Source organism: Apiospora phragmitis (genome assembly GCF_038363925.1).
Source record: "Apiospora phragmitis strain CBS 135458 chromosome Unknown utg000013l:1.0-2965645.0:1.0-2969333.0, whole genome shotgun sequence".
NCBI classification, from domain to species: Eukaryota; Fungi; Ascomycota; class Sordariomycetes; order Amphisphaeriales; family Apiosporaceae; genus Apiospora; species Apiospora phragmitis.
Window position 1 is genome coordinate 2,768,685 of NW_027117413.1, and position 20,542 is coordinate 2,789,226.

Sequence of the window (20,542 nt, forward strand, 5' to 3'; positions counted from 1 at the left end):
CACCAAGTTACGAAGCAAGACGTAGTAAGTCCAACCATACATACACTCCTCCAACCACAAATCCACTAATCTTACCTTTGCAATTATCACCCCTCCCCTCCCCCCCCCCCCCAAGATCTACTCCAGGGGATTTGCAAACGTGTGAAGTACCTCCTCGTACCCATTCCAACGTCCTTTCTCTTCGAGTTTTTTGTCCTCTTCATTCCTGTCCTCCTACTAATACCAAAATCGAAACATCAAGACTAATATCGCCACCATGGCTTCGTCAACCGTAACCCAAGCCCCAGATCCGAGAGTAGCCGCGTTCGCCAACTCCATCACGGAATGCCTAGAAGGCACTGAATGGTGGAAGAGCAACGAAGGCGGCGTCATGTCCGACAGCGGTTGGGTCACGGGCGTTCGAACCGACGGTCAAGGGTACGGCGACTATCTCGGCGACAACATTATGGTAACCCGACTTGCAGACGGCAACAAGCCTTCATTTGAAAGTCGCGTAGAGATGGCAAGGAAGACAAACATACTCCGCCAGCCCGTTGCCGTAGTCGTGAGTTCCGCCCATCACGGCCTCTCAAATATATGCATTGAGATGGAGGGCGAGAAATGGGCGAGAAATTGGCTTCTACTTGCTCGTGGACTCCTGGATCAAGCATGATGACAGCTCAAAATACATCATGGCGAAATTCGAGAGGATTAAGGCTCAAACCGCGATTCCCGACCGTGGCAACACCCCTGAAGCCGATCCCAACGCAGTAAGGAAACATTCTTTTGACTTGACTCACCCGTCTGCTTGAGTGAACTGCATAACTAACAAAGCTTCTAGGAGGAGTGTAGTGCATGCAAAGAACCTCTTGTCAAGAGATACAAGGATTGCCCAGCCGTCTGTGGCTATACCTTATGCAAAACTACCGAGAAGCCGTCCAGCAATAACACTCAGCCGACTGAGAGCTACGACGCGGACTATCTTGCTACACATCATGGCACGAGAAACGTGTGTCCAATTTCATACGGACTGCTGCCAGATTCCCCCAAGAGCTTAAGCGAAGACGATATACTCAGTCTTTATGCTACCCACAAGGATGCCGATAAGAGGATCAAGCAGATCAACTGGGAGGGCTTTACTTGTCCGCAATGCATCAGAATCAACCAACGAGTCCATTGGAACCGGCTGGAGTGCCGCAAATGCGGCCAGTACTACCCTTACGGCATGGCAGACTTCACCTTTGCCGAGCTCGTCTCTCCCGAATGGAGAGACTGCACGCCCGAGGCCGCTGTCCCTGGTCTCAAGTTCAATGACCATCCTGGTTGGGTAGTTCATAAGTTCCAGTTCGATCCTGAGAACGCCGTTCACCTGGCCAAACCCAAGGAGTCGGCTATCACTTGCACAGGAGGTACCAAGGCGAAGTTCGAGAAGCTCTGGGCAGGCGTACAAGACGGGACTATACCCATCCAGCGTTGCCACGTCAGTGCAAAGATCCTGGGCCAGCTGACGCGATTCTTTGCATACAATTACGGCGAAGAATACCTGGCCAAGATGAAGACCGAGACGACCTCGTTCGATGAAGCCCCAGAGGTGATTCGGGAAGTCAAAGATGTGCTGACGTCCCTCGTTAAAGAGATCACCGGCCTGGAGCCTGACTTCAACGAGGCGCTGGCGATGGGAAACTACCCTAATATGAAGATGGGATGGCACAGCGACGGCGAGAAAGGCGTGGGTCCCATTGTCGCATCCGCTTCGTATGGTGGCAACGCAACCATGCGATTTTCAATGAAGAACCGATACCTCGTCGGGCGTGGTGGACAGGGAAACGGTTGGGAGCTTGACACGATCCTCCCCGGATGCATAGAGGACACAAAGCACGCGTACCAGAGGGGACGAGACTCCGGCAAGTACACCACCGACAAGTACCAGGAGAGGTTCAAGGCTCTCGTTAACACTATCTCGCGACCTAAGACGAAAAAACTCATCTTGGAGATGCCTCTTCCTGGTACGGGCGCGATCATGATCCAAGGAGGCCGGAGCCTGAAAAAATACTAAGAGCACGAGGTCGAGCACAAAGGAATCGCTCGACTGGTCGTTACTTGCCGCTTGATCGAGCACGGCACTCACCAGGCGTCCCGACCAGCCAAGCGTCAAAAGACGAACTAGAAAGGAACAAGGCATTTTCAACTTGCAACACAGGAATCAGGGAACAAGGAACTTTGAACTTGCAACAAAGGAATTATGGGACAAGGAATTACGGAATAAGAAATCACGGAACATGGACTTGCAACAATGAGACAACGGGTTTAGCTTGGGGAATCGATCATGAAGTGTATGAGTATGGGCAATTATGGCTAGAGTTTAAGACCTTACTGAGTGGAGGAGAAGGCGAACACCGTTGACGACAATGTCAAAGAGCTGGACAAGAAGATCGACAAGAAGACCAAAGCAGCCCAGAATGAAGCACGCAAAGATCGTGGTGTCGACAGCAACGCGCAGGTGAAGGAATAGGCCCGCCTGCGTTCGCTAGGTTCTGATTCTCAGTCATAGTCAGATAATGCGATTCGATGATAACTACATGGTGTTCTGTCCATTGCTGTGAACTCTGTGGCCAACGCTGTCATCAACATTGTCAGAGCGCTGTCGACTCTTAACGTTGCTGGCCTGACTGTGTAAACACGAGCACTGGTTGAGTGAATGTGCTGATATCTTGCGAATAACATCCAAAGAATCACAGGTAGGTATAAGACTTGACATATTTATTATTCCTTGCCAAGAGCGCCCTTCCCGTCCCGTTATGTATGAGTTCATCAGCTCTGGTTGGAATCTGATCGTGCTACCCGGGCAGCCCCCGATGGGACTTGCACACAATAGCAAGGAATGAGGTGATGCTACCGAAACTGCAAACAGATTGGTTAGTTGCTGTGACAGAACAAGCAGCGGTATTCACAGACTTACAGGAAGGTCCAATATTGGACAGTGTCCCGGTTTTCGCGAAACAGGATCCATAAATTCCACAGGCCATGTGCCGCGGGCGGACATATGAACTGGATTGAACAGGTTCTTCTTATAGGTGGCTTGCAACTCGTAGACCAGCGTTGGCGAGATGCCTGCCTTGTGAAGGTCTTCAGGGACGCGTGGCCTTACAGAGCACATGGCAGAGCAGGAAGCTCGACGTAGTGTTTCTGTTCAGCTCTCGAGAACAGTAGGTGACCCGAGAGCCTTGTCTCCCCGGACGATGCGCACACCGGCCAGAGAAGATAATTTACTGGCATGGAGGACAACGGGTTGCGATGCTGTGCGATTCGAGCAGATCTGCGTGGATGCAAAAGCAGAACTCCGCTTCCCCGAAGCCAACGACTGATCAGCAGTACAAGTTACTCGGGCAGCCATATGGATTCGTCTGTTTGTGGGAGGAGGTCGCCAGATCGGATAAGTTCGGACAGAGACTGGTCGAATGCCGTTTCCTCTGGTAGGTTGTACCATATTTGAGACAGAAGGATAGGACCTATCGTGGATTAGGTGAGAAGGTACGGAATGTGTGTGAAAGGATGGATTGATCATCTACCAGAGCCTTACTTTGGAAAGAGAAGGTATACGGTATACAGTTTATATATACATGTGTGTGTTCATCAGAACTCCGACAGAACCATGCGCTTTGAGCTTCCTTGCGTGGGAGAGAAATATGGCTTCATAAGCGTTCACACCCCAATAATGATGAGAACAGTATCTGCGACGCTGGTCAATCGCTCAGCGGATCCAGGGGAAGTGTCATTGGAGTAATGGTGATCGGGCTGCTCGGTGGCCAGTTCCTTGATGTACGGCTGTATGGCGGCGTGATAGGGTTGGGTTCCTTCGCTTCTGAAATGGCGCATAGTGTCGATAAACAGGAGCAGGTATTCCTCCTTCTTCCTCATTCCGGGAGAAGACGAGCTATTACAGCGCAGTTACGGTTCCATCGACCGCGCGCCTGGCTCGTAGCCCAAAGAATGCAGGACTGCTTCAGGTCGTTTCACTCCCATGACGCTCACCGTTGGTAGAAGCTGGACTCTGAAGCGCGATGCCTGCTGGTTGCTCCATGTACATGTTAGATTGGCTCAGGCGAGAACACTTATTATAACGGAATGCGTCGGATGGACTTTGGGGGATATATAGACAGGATACTGTAATGACGGTTCATGACTGCCTTCGAACAGTTCGCGCAGCCTGATAGACGGGAACTCAACATGGCGGCATGCTACGAGAGATGCTGTGGTCAGCTGCCCAGCTTTCGGTCGCAAGGCATGTATCGCTCTTTTTCATTGAGATTTTGACTGTCACTCTGAGTCTGCTTCGTAGCCGGAGCCTACATCACACTGTCAGAATCGAGAACAAACAAAGGCGTGGTCCTCAGGAAGAGCTCACTGTTGATACTTGGTATGGGTGCAGGATAGATGGCGAAATCCGGTAACACTTGATTGGAGAGAGGTTCAGTGAAGATCAGGTTCATCTTACAATGCTCTGCACATATCCAGATTATCGAAGGCATCGAGCTGGAGAGATGCTTGTCCAATGGGGGGAAGAGATGGCGGGCGGCAAAGAAGAGCCTGACAGTCACGCTCTTCTCAAGGCCAATGGGATTGCCACTTCACAAGAAACTACCTAGGCTTTCAATCGGTAACTCTTTGTAAAGCCCCTGTGGGGGGCGATGATATCGCAGATTCTATTGCGCTTAGCGGTATATTTCAGGCGCCATAGGTAGGCTGTTATTAGTGGTGTGACGCCTAAGCTTCAGTTGGAGTGCGGGGTAATTATACCGAGTGCGGGGTATAAAGCAGCCTGGTTGGGATGCACCAGAGATTCTTCGACCCTTGTTTACTTGTTGCTCTGCAGAGTAAATATGGTGGCCATCAACCGACACGTCTGCGGCGTTGTTGGTCGTAATGTCATACCTGGCACCGACAACTCTGGTCCTGACAGGGGCTAATCTAGGCCCTATATTTCTGACAGACCAGTAGTACAAGTTGCGCATCATTTAACGGCTCCGATAATTCGCATCTGCATGTTCCTTGAGTTGGATGAGGAACCTCGCTGCGGAGCAAGCTGGAGGATCCCATCGTTTACATTGGAAGCGCAGTCCGAAACTCTTACATGTTCCATTGGTCACATTTGCTCACTTTTCGAAAGAAAACCGTTAAGTGAATGGGGCGAGGTTGATACGCCAGGCCATCCCCATGCCCGAACATCTTGGCACATCCACGATGAGTAAGATTCCGGCTGGGCAGCTGACAGCGAGCGCTCTATCTCTACTTGCATCGGACTTGGATGAGGCAGATCTTGATAACGCAACATAACAAGGCTATGTAAGTAGTGCTTACATGCTTAATGACCAAGTTTGAGAGCGGAGGACCAATACTTCCCACATTCCAACACGCAGACACAACTGCGACAAACAGTGTCACTTGCTCTCGAGTGGCACGAAATGCTTCGACCACCACGATCCACATAATGTCTACTCCTACCAGCAACTATAACCTCAGCCTCGAGGTCAGCCGTTCGGAGAAGAAAAAACGTCGTCTCTCAAACACCCAGGCCCCTCACTCAGTGGATATGCATCTGGCATCTCGAGGAAGGCCGGATGGGCCGGTACTCGGTTTGGTAGTAGCTACGAGGAGCCTTGGATCGACGTCTAGTATGCGCACACTCGTGGAGAAGTGGAACGCATTGGCTTCCCTTCTAGCTTACCTGGGTATTTTCGTAGCTCTTGTTGCTTTGCTACCGGTCTTCTGGCCTATGCTATACGTACTACTCGTACTGCTTGGGGTATTCGTTGGATCACCACTACCGCCACTTCTCCTGGGGAACCAGGTGGCTTTGTTTTGCATTGGGCTGAGCATGTGTTTGGGTCTTGCATCGTTGTGTAGGATTCCAGTGAGGAGGGCTTGTTTACGCGCAAATGGGGTAGATCCAGCTTTACCAGCGCTGGGCTGGTTCTCGCCAGGCAAGATGAAAGCCTTATGGTCCGGCAATGAGCTGAGCCAACAGATCAGCAGATCGTTGGGACACCAAGACGCCCAACAGATGGCCGCTTGTCACGATACCTTGTGTGAAGCCGCCACCGGGGCGCTGATCAGGTCCATGCTGGTGGATTCAGAGTACAACACTGGGGACACGGTCGTTCTAACACTCGCAAGCTCATGGACTGGCGAGGAGGGAGTGTTACTCACAGAGACTGGCAAGGCCATGTGGGTAAACGTGTGCTGCAACATGATCTGCGTCGAGGAATGTTCAAAGTCGTGGAGGGTAGGATTGGCGCTGGTCATCGTGGGCGAGGAACATCTCGAAGTGTGGGTGCGTCAGGCCACGGGAAACGTCGTCCTTATTGCCCGGGGCCAAAAGGGGCAGAACTGGGAAGTATGGGGTTCCTCTTCTATCCTGGATGCACTTGCCGAGCTGTCGGACCCGCTAAAGGCGATCGTATCAAACCTGCGAAACACACTCCATACCACTTGTGTGCGAGAAGGCTGTCCCAGGAGGGCTGCCGGAACAGGCGCGATCTTATCTAGTACGACAACTACTTGTTGTGCTACGACCATAGGAGGCCTATGCAATGATGTGTTTATCGAACGAACAGTGGAGGGGGTGCACCTCCAGGGGCCGCATGAGGTAATTGGGACAAAGGACATGTTGGACAAGATACGAAAGCGGATGCAGAGGGTGGTGGATACACCAGGTGTCGAGTCTGTTTTGCCAAGTTTGGATGAGTTGACTTTGGCGCGGTTGAAAGTGGCGGCTTCACGCAGCGTGTAGAGTCCGGAGGGCCCGACACTGGTCTGGGATTGCGTTGAGAGATCAGCAGTACCATGGAGCGGCGAGCCCTATCTGGCTATAATTTATGTCTGGAGCATGTACGACGACAAGGCCATAACGGAAGCAGCGATCCGCTTGGCCGAGGATACAGGATTTCGCCACATTTGGTGCAACAGGCTTTGTATAGACCAAACGGACCAGGTTGCGGTGCAGAAGGAAGTGGAGAGGATGGGTGGTATCTACTCCACAGCTGCGGCGGTTACGGTCATGATGGAGGACGTGGAGATCAACGACCCAGCCTTGCGCTGCGGGCTGGCTGCGATGGTGACAGTCAGCCGAGACATGTCATCGAGGGCCAGGGAGGTGTTGACAGTAGCCGACGCCTATCCATGGAACCAGCGGGCGTGGACCCTGATGGAGGGGAAGTGGGCAAACCAGTTGTTGGTGGTGTTCAAGCGCCAAATACTCGACCTTGGATGGATGCAGCTGATTGCGGAACACGACAACAGCATTATCAACGCGAATTCAAAGTCTCACCCACCGTCTACCACCATTAAACGTATACACCAATACCCCTGGAGTTACATTGCTTGCAGGTTGATGGCAGCTATACGGGAGCGTTCCCGATCCCCCCTTATAAGGGGAAACGGATGGGATATCTCCTGCCCCAGATTATGAGTAGGAAGAGTGAAACCCAAGGGGACAAACTGTATGCACTCATGGCATTGGCCGATGGTCCTAAACTTCCGGACGGACTCGACAGGAAGAACACGCCCGAGGTAATAGTCGGTGCTATCAACGCTGGTTGTATCCTGTGGTCCATCCTGTCCAACTCCGCCTGCAACAAAGCCCCTATGGAGTGTTGGCTGCCCGATCTCGACCGTGTGGACAATATTCCAGCCTGCACTTCGCGACTGCCCACGCTGGAGCTCCGTGATGCGGCACTACAGGTCAAAGGCCACAGAATATTGCCGGTGGAGCTGAGCAGGAGTGCTGGAGTGGTGAGGGTCAGCTGCACTTGCTGCATTCACGTTTGGCCGCTAGGCGGAGATCTCCCGAGAGTGACGGCAACGGAAGACTGGGTGATAGTGACTGCTACTGCGAACAAGGAAGGGCGGCGTGATCGTTGGGATGCACAGGTATCTGGGTGCCCGTCCACGGGACCAAGGGGGGCAGCAATCCACCACAAGCTGTGGGCTAGAATGGTCGATACGAACAGGAATATGAACGATTCTATAATCGTAATAGGAAACAACTCGCAATAGGTAAGTGGCCGCGGGGATTATCCCTTCCTATTCCAGCCGGTATTCCTCGTTATCCCAGTGTCTTAGAGGTAATAGATTCACCGTTTATTCGAGGAGTCGGCATTATTCCCTACTAAGATATCCCGTTTATTCCAAAAATGGTAACACTTACGCCGAGATTCGATAGGGGTCATCAAGACCAATCGTCTCTAATTCACTTCTCTTCTCTACATCGTGAAGGGTAGATCCCCTTCATGTTCTTGCCAATACGACACAGCATATAGCCCTTCTCTGGGTGGCGCCGCCGATCATATCGCGTCGTTCAAGTGCCAGTGATATTCATGCCATTCAGCTCTTGGTCATAATGATATAGCACCCCCGACTAATGTACAGTTTCTTACTCTAGTTCATATCAAACACGCAGAGCTCAGGTGGGTGGCTCCTCAAGTCTCTGGTCCTCTTCAACGTAGTGATGCCGTCATTGCGGAGTGGACCAAAGGCCTCCGCTGGGAATAACCAGAAGCCAACGGCGTCTTGGAGACGTCCTCTCAGACCCTCCCACTCCTCCTTATTCAGATACTGGCCCCAGTAGGGAACGCGTACGTCAAACAGCGTACAAGTCTTATCTCGGAACCACTTCTCCTCGTTCTCGAGGAATCTCTGCGCCGTAGTCCGATCTACGATGGGGCCTGTCTGCCCGTCCCAGGAAGAGTACGTCGCATCCGCAGCCAGCAAGACGCGCAGTTCCAGCGGCTCTTTGCGGTTGATTCCGAGAAACTCCTCAAGCTGCCGCCACCGGTTCACTGATTCCTGTGGATGGTAGAACGTGGCAATGTGGCCGAGGTCCAGCTCGATGGGTCTAGGGTCCTTTGGGAGTCGGGTAAACGTCTGGAGTAGTGGGAAGACCGGAACTGCCCGGTTGTGATGGACCTTCGCGTTCCGCCAGTCCAGGCCACCGGCCATGGCCCGCGTGTTGGACTGCTCGATGGACATGATCCACAGATGCCGTAGGCTGGATACCGCCTCAGCGGAAGCCTTCCGGGCCGATGTGCTCAACTTCTCCAGAGTCTCCAGATCGAGCCTATTACTCAGCACACGGCTGTTGGTGGCGAGGTGGAGGACCCCAACACCCCGTGAGTCGTATACCGTCAACTTGGGCAAAAGGTCGACGAGCCAGCCCAATCCATCGTACTTTTGGTCTATAGACAAGATATCATGTTCTGGGTTGAAATATAACGGGACGAGGGTATCGAGATTGGTGCACGGAATGCGGAGGCTGAAGAACTCGAGCGCCACTGTCCTGGACTCGCGACACAAGCGGAGGAGCTTGCTATGACGGTACCTTCTTTGTGCTTCGATCACATATCTATCATATTCATCACCTGATCCGGTTTCTGGGATGATTTTTATGGTGATGATGCGTTGTTGCTGAAGGTATGTTGTCCAGATAAGCCTTCGTAGCTCGATCGGGAGCTTGGGGAAAAGTAGAAACCAGTGTCTCTCGGAACCGCGTAAGAAAGCTTTGGCTCAAAGAGGGGTGTTGAATAGGTTGGAGGCATCGTCGATGGTGTTCTATGGTCTGAGAACTGCAATGAGAGCTGTGGCTGGATGAAAGAGAGAGGGCGTGTGTGAGAGAATGCAAACATGTCTTGATGTGGATGATTGGTAGAAAGTGAATGGAGGGCGATTGTATTCGGGCGCAGCGATGATGTCATCTGACTCCCGTAACGTGTCATCTCCAGAGAGCCGTGCCATCGATTCTCTGGCAGGAGGAGAAGGTCCGAAACCTCCCTATATGTTGAATCCGCTGTTTATATCTGTCAGCATTGTTTCTATTTCAAGAGAAGTTCCCTCCGCGGAACATCTTTTGACTCTAAGAACCTGTAGATCATACTCTTTCTGGACGTGGACTCTAGTCAGCTTACACGTGAGCGTCCACCGCATGTCCCCATACGAACAAGTCAGTCCAATCAACTATTATTCCTTGTTCCTTGGCGCTATAGAATCTGTCCATGGAAGAATATAACTGTAGCCTGAAATTGATCGGGCGGTAATAACATGTCAGGGGTATTTTCAGCTTTGATTCTACTAGTATTGTAAATAACATTACCTGATGCGTAGATCGAGCGATGCTTGGTGCATCCTAGCAGGATCATGACCACGAAGGTCGCATCGAAGGAGCTGCACACCCACTACAGCCTCTTGGGCCAGCCTTGGGTATATTAGGCAGGCGCCTTTGCTTTGATCACGGCCAAAGATCAAGAGATGCTTGGTGGCTATAAAAGGTGCGTTTGCCCCTATCCGAAGCCTCTCACATCTAACAGCTACTCATATTAAACCACCACACTTTTCATTTTTAAACCAATCAAGATTCACCACCATCGGAGGGTTTGAGATTCCATCACGCAGGACAAGATGCAGTTACTTAAAAACCTCTCCAATGTCCTCGTGACAGGCCTCTTGGTCACTTCTTCCCTTGCAGAACTGACCAAGGTTCCTCGGTAAGTCTAATCCTGTGATCGGGGGGCAATGTGTGCTAACAACGGCTTCCCAGTGGTTCCGGTGTCGCCAACGTTGAAAGTAATGTTCTAGACAAGCGGGCGCGCATCACTGTCGACCAAGGCACGCTCGATAATGCCGGTTCCAACGACGAGCTCTACACCGAGGGATTATCGACCTGCATCGGCGCCGCCGCGGTCGGGACGGCTGACGCGGGCGTGCAGGTCGACAAGATCCTGGCGCACGTCAGCGCCGCCAATCCCGACAATGGCGACTTCAACACCCAGCTGGATAGATGGGAGCAGGCTATCCGGGATTCCATGATGACGGACGTCAAGATCTTCCTCAGCGTGCCCCGCTCGGATGTCGTGCCAGCGGCCTGCCAGGCCATGGCCGATATCATCGACAAGGCCAAGTCGACCTGTGTGGACCTGGGAGTAGGCTGTTCCACCCTGGAACGCGCGAACGAAGACGTGGACAAGGATCCCCCTTTCGGCACTGTCCTCATCCAGGCCAACAAGGACGTCTACATGGAGGGCCGAAAGGTCTCCTAAACAGGTGTCTGCCGCTTACTTGTTACATGCGCGTTCCCTTCCTCTCATTAACAGATCATAGGACTCTTACCACCGGCGGAGGTGTGAGAACCACAATTGGGAAAGGGTGGCAAAGTTGATTTCTCTTTGGGTAGATTTGCGCAGCGCCCGGTGCGTTGAAAGGATACATAAAGTATTCGAGGAATGGGACTACACTCGTTTAAATATAAAATACATCACTTGACCCTTTGACGGCCCTTTTCCAACTCGAAGGGACGTGAAATGAACCAACTTTTCAGTATGTTCTTCCGAGCTCCCGATAGGGACCTCAGACTAAACAGGCTTAAGTTTAGTAGCGTGCAAGAAGTAGACGAAGAGAGGTCAGGTAGCTAGAATACGCATTTATTTAGGCTACTACTATAGCTGAAGGATAAACAGCGTGGTATCGGAAATATAAAGGGTAGCTGTCAATGTGGCTGACGTACATGTCAGCCCAGAACATGGCCTCCTCATCATTGTCGTACCTGATGTAGAAATGTTACCAAGTATGACCTAGAGTCGTCAGCATTGACACCGTTGTCAGGTCTCGTATTCAAGGGCCCTTGATGCTCCTGTTCGCCTTGGCACAACTAAATCTGACCATTCAAAACGACCTTAGCTGCCTCGTGAGATCAGCACCATCTACGAAAACCTCCCCGGATGCCCGAGCCCGGCCCCCACCTCGATCGTGGACCACTTCTGCGGCGCGCCGTGCCCGCCCCAGTCCTGCATCACCTCCTACGTCTACCCGGACCGCACCACCACCAGCTGGGTCGACGCTGCCGCGCCGACGGCCAACTAGCTACATGCACGTTTAATACGAACAGTTTCCCGTCTCTCAGTACTATCCTTCTTTCGACTGTTACTCGCCCGCAGAGCCAAGCCGGCTGATAACACCGTCAAGCTCGTTAGGGGTCCGAATTTAGGCTGAACGTCATTCATGCCGTGGGATCGCGGACGACCGAGGGCCTAGCATGTCCATATAGCAGTATTACTTGACTATCAGATGCAATAAACCAGTTCTTGCTTATCCAATGGCTGTTTGGACAAAGGCTCCATCACGAGTCTGCGCGCCCTCTCTTTGTGCCCCTTGGGCCCTCCGTCCACACAGGAGGGGAGGCGGCATTCGTTTGTTCATACATGACGCTCCTGGTCCTAAGCCAATCCCGCTCCTCACTCATTATGACGCTCGCCAATCCGGCCTGGACCACCAATTTAGTGTCCTCGGGGAGTGGCTCGCCGCCGGCGTTGCGGGCCTGTAGGATCTCGGCGCGCTGGTCCATCAGCCACGGATGCACTGCCGACACGTAGTCGTGCACCGTGACATATGGCTTCCCCGAGGGCCGCACAACGATCGGATCCCAGTCCTCCTTGGGGCCCTCCTATCTGCAGCACCCGCACTTGTATGGCCTCGCATCATCTCTCGCTGGTCTCTGATCTTTATGACCCTCGTCTTCCTCAGCTTCCTCGTCATCCTCGTCTTCTTCTTCTTCTTCGAAATGGTGTTCCCACCAAGCACCGGCCCAGTCGGCGAGATCGGACGAGTGGACCGTTAAGGGGCTTGTGGCCATGCTGTCTGCCATGGCTGCCTGCGAAACGGGGTGCCAGCTCACGCCGCCGTCGGTGGCCTGCTCGCAAAATGGCTCCCTGGGGCCGTCGGGGTTAAAGTCCTTGGGCAGGACAGAGATAGCTTCGGATAGGGGCCTTGTAGTAGCCAAAAGAGGCGCCTCGCCGCGGGGGTGAGCGTGAGGCCGACGGACGCAGGGACTTGTGCGAGATGTGTTACGGTCTCAGCTTGCGAGGTGGTCGAGGGCCCTGATCCAGGCGAATCTGATGGTATTATGGTTGGCAGGCCCAAAATAATATTTTCAGTCTGGAAGAGTTCGTGGATCGGAGAGATCTGCGTCTCTTCCGAGGAGACTCGCGGTCTAATATAACCGGCGCCTAAGTACAAAGCCGCGCGATACCGAATCTGGGAGGAGTTTTAACCCGGGAAGTGCGACATCGAGATGGCATAGTCGGATTGGTCGGATACCTCCATGGCTACAGGGGTTGCCATCTGTTGGTTGTTGATGCATTCGAGGCTATGTAATTAAGATGTAAGGCACGGTGCTTGGTCTCGTTAAGAAGCACCCTTGAAATGTCTGTTCAACGTCACCGGACGCATATTCACTAACGATCTAATCTTCTGCAGGTTCTTGGGAAAACACAATAGGTAGATTAGATGTTGCAGGAAAAGCACCCTAGCAGGGGTCACGTGCTCACGGACCCATTCCTTCTGTCTGTATATAGCACGAGAACACTTCTCTCTTTTGTGCGTATTCTTACTTTCCTTTAGCTAGCACTTTATGTATCATCTGTTGCTCTCGATCGTGCAACATTAGATGTAAGTATTCTTATTACTACCTAGTAAGGAAAATATCGAGAACCCTCTCATTAAATGTTGAATTTAACATGCTTCTCGAAACTGGAGTCAGACCTTTCGCAACTGTCCAACACCGTGCACCCCCTGATGAGCCCTTGAAATCAAGCGCACAAGTCCAACTGCTTCTTTACTGGAAGTAGAAGATCATGTCAGAATCGTGGATCAGAGTGACGTTATTCGTGCCACGCATGTTGAAGTCCACGGCCATTGTATTCGCCATCATTTCCGCCTTGACAAGATCACCTACGTTGAAACGAGTGCCGGCTCCGACGTGAAAGACGGCCATTGGCATAATCTGGTACTTGACGTTGGGATAAGGGGCAAATGAGCCCATAGCTGTGGTGATATCGCCACTCCCCGAAGTGTCGATACCGACAAACAGATTGTCTATTGTTTGGGGACAGAAGACGAAACCAACATTAACAATGGAGGGGCTGAACTTACTATCCTTGGCATCTGCCATGGTGAATTTGTTCTCCGGCTTACAGGCGGTGTCCAACTGGAAGTTGCTGAGCTTGCCCTGTCCCGGGTTGGTAGGGGGTTCCAGATCACACGCCACCTGGTTGTAGACAGTCAGGCTGACGCTGGACCCCTGGGTGATGTTACCCCCGTTGCTGGAGCCCAGGTTGATCGGGACCGACTGAGACCGAGCTGAACATTGCATACTTATTGATCTCGGACAAACCTAGAATTCCGAAGCCGGGAGAGACGGCATATTCCCATCTGTTCTCTATGTACTTCATTTACCATCTTCCTCCTACTTCTATCACATTGTACGACCAATGAATGGCCATGGATCCAAATACGACCTATTCCTTTACAGGTTAAAAAGTGAAAGCGCTGTTCTGGGCCCAAGATTGGCAAGCGTGGGATACCATTTTATGATGGTATAACAGCGAGGTAGTAAAGTGGACGGTGGTTGCGCCTATATACCAAGTATATAGCCCTTGTACTTTATAAGGCCTAGGCTAATTAAATAAACGTAGCCGCTTAACTTGTGCCTTTACTTATTTTATTAATAAGTTTAAGTAATCTTTTTTATATTATTTACTTTTTATTTAACCGACTTATAAAGATAAATTAAAAGTATATATTTTAAAGTATTAAATTTTAATTAATTAATTATTAATAAAGTATTACGTTTAATAATAATATTAACTCGTTCTCGACTCATTTTATAAAGCTTTTATTAAAGTTTTATAAATAAGTTTATTCACCGAGAATAATAAAATAGAGTTATAAAAGGCCCGAAGCTTTTAACGGCGACGTAGCATGTAGCACTTTAAAAGTAACTATAAAAAGTCCGTTTTTTAAAGTCCGCATAAGCTAATAAAACTATAAGCATTCGAATAAAAAGTTATTAAAATTAAAAAATTAAAAAGTTTTTATTACGTAATTATTTTTAATATTATTATATATAAAGTTATCTAATATTTTAAGCTTTTATAAAAAACATAACCTAAGCTTTTAAAAAGCTATTAAAACTTTTAAAAAAGATTAATAGAAAGTTATAATATATAAAGAAATACGTTAATTTTTAAAAAGTATTATAACAATATTTAAAAATTAAGAGCACTTTTTTTATAAGTAAGCCAGCTAACGGTGTTACGGTCACCCTATATAACGGCGACCTTAAAAACTAATAATAATATTATATAATAATAATACGAATAAATTAATATAAAATCTTAAAAACACCGTTTTAGTCTCGAGGCGCTTCTATAATACTTTTAATTTTAAATTTAAAGTTAGATTTAATTATAACGGCTTCCGGCGCTGACGATAGAGGGAGTAATAACCTAGGGTTTCGGTGTAACGCTATTTATCTCCCTTTTAACTACTATAGCATCTCGTATATACGTAAACTTTTAATTAGGGTTAAGTATTACTTTTTTCCTTTTTTTACCTCTTTTTTTCTTTAGATTACCTTTTAAAAATGACTTCTCGTGCTCTAATTAGCCGATCTAGCCGTTTAAAGTATTTAAACTCTTTTAGAACTTCCGGAATAAAACCCGGCGCGTCGCGTTATCGAAAATAATAATATTATTATTAAGCGTATCCGTTAACTTTTTAATTTAGCGGCTAGTTGTAAATATTAATAACGCTATAGAGGAGAATTATTTATTAAAAACGTGGGGGGAGGCTTAAATAATCCTGCTTTTATTTAGTTTTCTATCCTCCGGTTCCGGCTACTAAGGGGCTTATTAATATTACGAGGAAATATATTAATTACGGCTTAACCGCCAGTTATTATATACGGTTAAAAAGTAAACTTTTTAATTAATTTATAATACCGGAGGAAGTTTTTCTTAATTATATTTATATTATTAAGCCTTATATAATATAAGGTTATTTTTTAATAATAAATATCTTTTAATATATTAAAAAGATTAAAATTTAAGGGTTATAATAAATACAACGAGTATACCGGAAGGAAAAAAAACTATATTTTATACTTTAAGCACGTTATAATAAAATCCTCGTTTACGTAGCTAGCGTAGCTATCTAGAATAATAAGCCGCTACTAGTCCTCGTTTTTAAGCTTTATATAAGGGATGAAGACCTTATTTAATTATATTAAAGTTAGCTCTTTATTAGTCTAGTCTTTAAGAGATACCGTAAAGATTTAATCTTTTATAATATTTATTAACGAGTCCTTTTTTTCTAGAAATTATTACTACTAAACCTATTAACTTTTAAATATAGTAAAAGGAGGCAAAGCTCGGCTTAAAGCGTTATTATATTCGACTGTAAAAGCCTATTTTCGATTAAAAGAGTTTATAATTAATATTCTCTTTATTTTAATAAGTTTAATAATTATTATATTCTTTCTATAGCCGAGCTAGTTATCGATCTTATTAATATTAAATTAAAACTCCGGAGGGATCGATTCTTGAATAGAATTATTAAGCCGCTCGAAAAACTCGATAATTTTTTTTACGAATGTTACGTTAAGCTATAAAAAATTTATCCTTTTAAAAAAAGTAGTACCGATAAATAAATAACGAGTAATAAATCTTTTAACTTAATGCTTACCGAGTATTATATTAATCTCGTTAGCTTAAAAGATTTACTAAGCGAATATCCGAAAGATAACGTAAGCTGATAAGCAGCCTAAATCATACTACGCAAAGCACTAAGTCACGATCCGAGACTCTTCCGCTATTGTCAAGGCTTAAAAGGACTTATTCCGTTATTTAATAGTCTTGCGGCCGTGAATCCGAGCCCTTAGAGTTATTTTAGAGATATTATACTTCTCGGCGGCTTGTTTTATTAACGAGCTAACGTATCCCATAAACGAATATCCTACATAAGCGAATGTCCTACTTTTATAAATTTTTCTATAGCCTTAACCTTTTTTTATATTCTTTTACGTCTGAAAATATTATAACTTTAAAAAAAGAATGTTATAATTCTAGCGCTTTAAGCGTTTTAAAAAGATTTAATTTTAAGCGTATAAAAAGCTGTATTAATTTATTACGTTTTATTAAAATCCTTATAGCGTAGACGAAATAGTTAACCTACACGACGCGAAATATTTATAAATTCTCGAAAGCTTTTAAATTTTAAAAAAGATGCGATTATTTAATATATTATTAATTTAAATACGCGATCGTTTCTTCCCCGGTTAAGTAGTATAAAAGATGTAGCGAATTAATTATTTAATTTACGCGACGCGGGACGCGTCGGCGTTAATTAGGCCTTTAATTTCGTATAATAATAACTAGATTTCCGGACGCGTTTTAACCGAAGAATCGATGATTAAAAAGTTTTTTATAAAGATCTTAACGCGTAACGCGCGTGGTTTACCTTCGTATAGAATATAATTTATAAGTACGGGATTTAAAAAGAGGATATTTATAACTTTAACGAAACCAGCTTTTTTATAAATTAAATCTTGTTCGAAATAATCGTAACTATTTCCGATTAATGCGGAAGGCCTAGGGTAATATAGTAAAGGAACCGGGAATAGGTTATAGTTATTTAGGGCGTCGGATTACACGGTTACGCCATCCCTCTATATATTATTTTTATTAAAAAAACGCACCTCTTTTTTTAATATAAAATAGCTTATTACCGAAGGATTAAGTGATCGTAGTTATTAAAAATAACTAAATTATAAATAAAAAAGGCGAGGATTAGATTTAATATTTTAATTAATATATTAGGTTTTATATAAAAAGTTATTATCGCCTCTTAGTTTTAAACGGCTACGAAAACTATTACTCGATAACTTTCAAGCTTTATTATAAAAAGAATTCGATTATTATACTTTATATATTTTTTTATTTATTATATAAGCTTTAATTTTTTAATATTAATTATTCTTATATATTAAAAAGCGCGTACAAAAAAGAAATTAAATATTTTATACGGGCGTATATTACTTATATTTTAAAGGAGGACTTCTTACTAGCGTTTTTAAAAGCGTTCCAAGCGATTTTCACCGTTTCGAATATATAAAAAAGCTTTCGAAAAAAAAGACTCGTTTCATATAATCCGGAATATATTATTTCATAATTAGATATAAAGCTACGTATTTTAATACCTCCGGGGACGTTTTTTAACCTATTTATTCTTTAAAAATTAAAAACTTTAAATAACTCGATTAAGGCTTAATCCTAAACCGAATACGTTTGAAACCTTATCGTATAATATTAAAACAATTTTTTAATATTTATTTTAATTAATTTTAATTAGATCGTAAAGGTTATAATATATATTATATATTAAGTTATTTTTTTAAAAAGTAAGAACGCGATATTTCGAAAAGTAAATAAAATATTTAGCCGGCGCCGCCGTACGAAAAAAAAACGGTTATAAAATAAAGGATTACTTCGTATATAAATTAGAAAAGACTTATAATTTTAAAAAGACGTTAATAAATAGTTATAAAACGAATCGCGTTGAAGAAGTAGTTATACGAGAACGTTTAGGACACGCTTATAGCGCTATAGAATCTACGGAGAGCCCGGGTATAATACGCGTACTTATTAGAATAATATAAAAATATCTAGAGATAAGGATTCCGATTAATTTTAATATATTAAATACGTTATAGTGAAATTAACTTATATTTTATCGGAAGGGGTGTAAAAAAATGAGATATTCGCTTATGGGATACGTTATTTATAATATCTTAAATCGCGCGTTATAGTGCTAACTCGTTAAGTTTACGGCCTATCGAAAAGAGGAAAAGAAAAAGACGAAGATGATATTATTTAATTAATTATAAATCAAAAGCTGACTAGTTTATATACTGATTTATATGTGGTGCTGTCAAGGGCTATCTAAATTTAGGAGTCGCCGTTATATGAGGTGACCGTAGCACCGTCAGCTGGCTTAACGTACCCTATAAGCAAAATAATCATATCGACGAATAGCGCGTTCCACTGATTAAAAACGTCTTATCTAAAGATATATTTATAATGAGATGGGCCATCGAAAAAGGGACGCCTGCTATTATCGAATCTGCGAACTATACTAGTAGCAAGGGATATATTAAGACATTAAGAAGTGGAAGAGCTAATGCTTAGAATGTTAGAAGTCCGAGGAATTTAAGATCGCGGAACATGTTCTTAGCTTAGTAATTAGTAATATCTTCGTCGTTTAAGTTATAAACGTCTAATATATGCCCCTTTATCGGACGTATATTATATATTAGAATAGCTAGAACTGAAGCTGTCTATATTACTTTAAAAGGGGTGCTACGTATTTACGCGTACGAACCCTTTTTTTATTTTATTAAGAGGGGTATACGATACTCTTCGTAGCTCGTATTAAAAATAAATATAAATAATAGAATAAGAACGATTAAACCTTGATTAAAACCGGAATTATTATATATACGAGAGCTTATTTAATATTAATTAATAATTACTCGTAGTAATTAAATTAATAAGTAAAGAAACGGTTTTACGCCCCTACCGACGTAAAGGCGACCGTGTTAAAGAGCCCCGAGAATTTCCGCCTATTAGAGATTCGGAAAAAAAGCTGAACTAAATTAATTATACAAGGAGAAACCCTTTCTTTTAAGTATATATTATAAAAAGGAGATTAGGTTTTAAATTATATACGAAATTAATTAGGTTATATATAATCATATATTTAAATAACTTTATTATATAATTTATAAAACGATAACCTTTATTAAATAGAATTAATCGCGGTCGGCGAATCGGGATCGAGCTTAGACGTACCGAACTTAGGTAAACCGACGATTTTAAACCCCGAATTATTTACGTACGAAGAAGTTTTTTAAAATACCGGGATCTTTTTAATAGTTTAGAAAAAGAACGTTAACCTCGCTTTTTAAAAACTCGAATTTTTAGAAATATTTTTTAAAAAAATAATACCCGAATTATTTATAACGTACTTTGTACGATATTTCTTAAAATATTATATATTAAAAATAAAAGGAATATTCTTTTAAAAGGCGTTTAACGTAAAGTTCGAAGAATAGACCGAATATTAGTTCGGTTAAATTAACCGTATATTTTAAAAAAAGCTTTATTATTACTTCGAAAAAACGGAGTTAATATATTAATAAGCGGATCCTTTAAAAGTAAGCTCGCACGACTAGTATTATCGGCCGCTCTCATATATTAATAAGACCGACCGGCAGAACCGACTTCGGAAACCCGAAAAGAGGATGTTCTACACCCTTCCCTAGAATAAGTAGTCGAATAACCGCCGCCTAAGTAAGAGATACCCGGTCTCTGTACGGAGTAATCGTTCGCAATATTACGGGATACTCTAGGCCCGACGTCTAACCCTAGATTCTTAAGCACTTAAACGTCGTAAGATATCGTCCCTTTTCTTTTTCTAATGCCGGTACCGCCGGACTAGACCGTACGATTATCTGGTCTAGCGTATATTACGAAATACGATATCCCTTTAAGCCGAGCTATTTATAACGGCAAAATCTATCAAAATAAGGTCGTTACTTTTTTAAAGGTATGGAGGAAAGAAAAGAACTATACCGGCAAGCCGTACAACATCTTTTGCGATAAAATATGGATATTTATCGAAA

The 20,542-nt window shown here is 45.1% G+C and overlaps 7 protein-coding genes across 7 annotated transcripts; 3 read left to right on the forward strand and 4 right to left on the reverse strand.

Annotated features, from left to right (window-relative positions):
* Positions 1-256: 256 nt before the first annotated feature.
* On the forward strand, positions 257-2,035 carry PG994_014563 (uncharacterized protein; the record flags this gene model as incomplete). Its single annotated transcript, XM_066865972.1, has 2 exons — positions 257-544; positions 866-2,035. The coding sequence occupies 2 exons, from the start codon at positions 257-259 to the stop codon at positions 2,033-2,035; spliced, it is 1,458 nt and encodes a 485-aa protein (XP_066709101.1).
* Positions 2,036-3,169: 1,134 nt separating this feature from the next.
* Positions 3,170-3,855, reverse strand: PG994_014564 (uncharacterized protein; the record flags this gene model as incomplete). The annotated part of the gene is made up of 2 exons (XM_066865973.1): positions 3,170-3,488; positions 3,686-3,855. The coding sequence occupies 2 exons, from the start codon at positions 3,853-3,855 to the stop codon at positions 3,170-3,172; spliced, it is 489 nt and encodes a 162-aa protein (XP_066709102.1).
* Positions 3,856-5,974: 2,119 nt separating this feature from the next.
* PG994_014565 (uncharacterized protein) lies at positions 5,975-6,282 on the reverse strand (the record flags this gene model as incomplete). The annotated part of the gene is made up of 2 exons (XM_066865974.1): positions 5,975-6,100; positions 6,187-6,282. The coding sequence occupies 2 exons, from the start codon at positions 6,280-6,282 to the stop codon at positions 5,975-5,977; spliced, it is 222 nt and encodes a 73-aa protein (XP_066709103.1).
* Positions 6,283-8,415: 2,133 nt separating this feature from the next.
* On the reverse strand, positions 8,416-9,768 carry PG994_014566 (uncharacterized protein; the record flags this gene model as incomplete). The annotated part of the gene is made up of 2 exons (XM_066865975.1): positions 8,416-9,486; positions 9,601-9,768. 2 exons carry the CDS (start codon positions 9,766-9,768, stop codon positions 8,416-8,418), a joined length of 1,239 nt encoding a protein of 412 aa, XP_066709104.1.
* A 660-nt stretch (positions 9,769-10,428) lies between these two features.
* On the forward strand, positions 10,429-11,066 carry PG994_014567 (uncharacterized protein; the record flags this gene model as incomplete). Its single annotated transcript, XM_066865976.1, has 2 exons — positions 10,429-10,514; positions 10,568-11,066. 2 exons carry the CDS (start codon positions 10,429-10,431, stop codon positions 11,064-11,066), a joined length of 585 nt encoding a protein of 194 aa, XP_066709105.1.
* A 479-nt stretch (positions 11,067-11,545) lies between these two features.
* PG994_014568 (uncharacterized protein) lies at positions 11,546-11,886 on the forward strand (the record flags this gene model as incomplete). Its single annotated transcript, XM_066865977.1, has 2 exons — positions 11,546-11,565; positions 11,721-11,886. 2 exons carry the CDS (start codon positions 11,546-11,548, stop codon positions 11,884-11,886), a joined length of 186 nt encoding a protein of 61 aa, XP_066709106.1.
* A 256-nt stretch (positions 11,887-12,142) lies between these two features.
* Positions 12,143-14,173, reverse strand: PG994_014569 (uncharacterized protein; the record flags this gene model as incomplete). The annotated part of the gene is made up of 3 exons (XM_066865978.1): positions 12,143-12,381; positions 12,532-12,851; positions 13,641-14,173. The coding sequence occupies 3 exons, from the start codon at positions 14,171-14,173 to the stop codon at positions 12,143-12,145; spliced, it is 1,092 nt and encodes a 363-aa protein (XP_066709107.1).
* Positions 14,174-20,542: the final 6,369 nt, after the last annotated feature.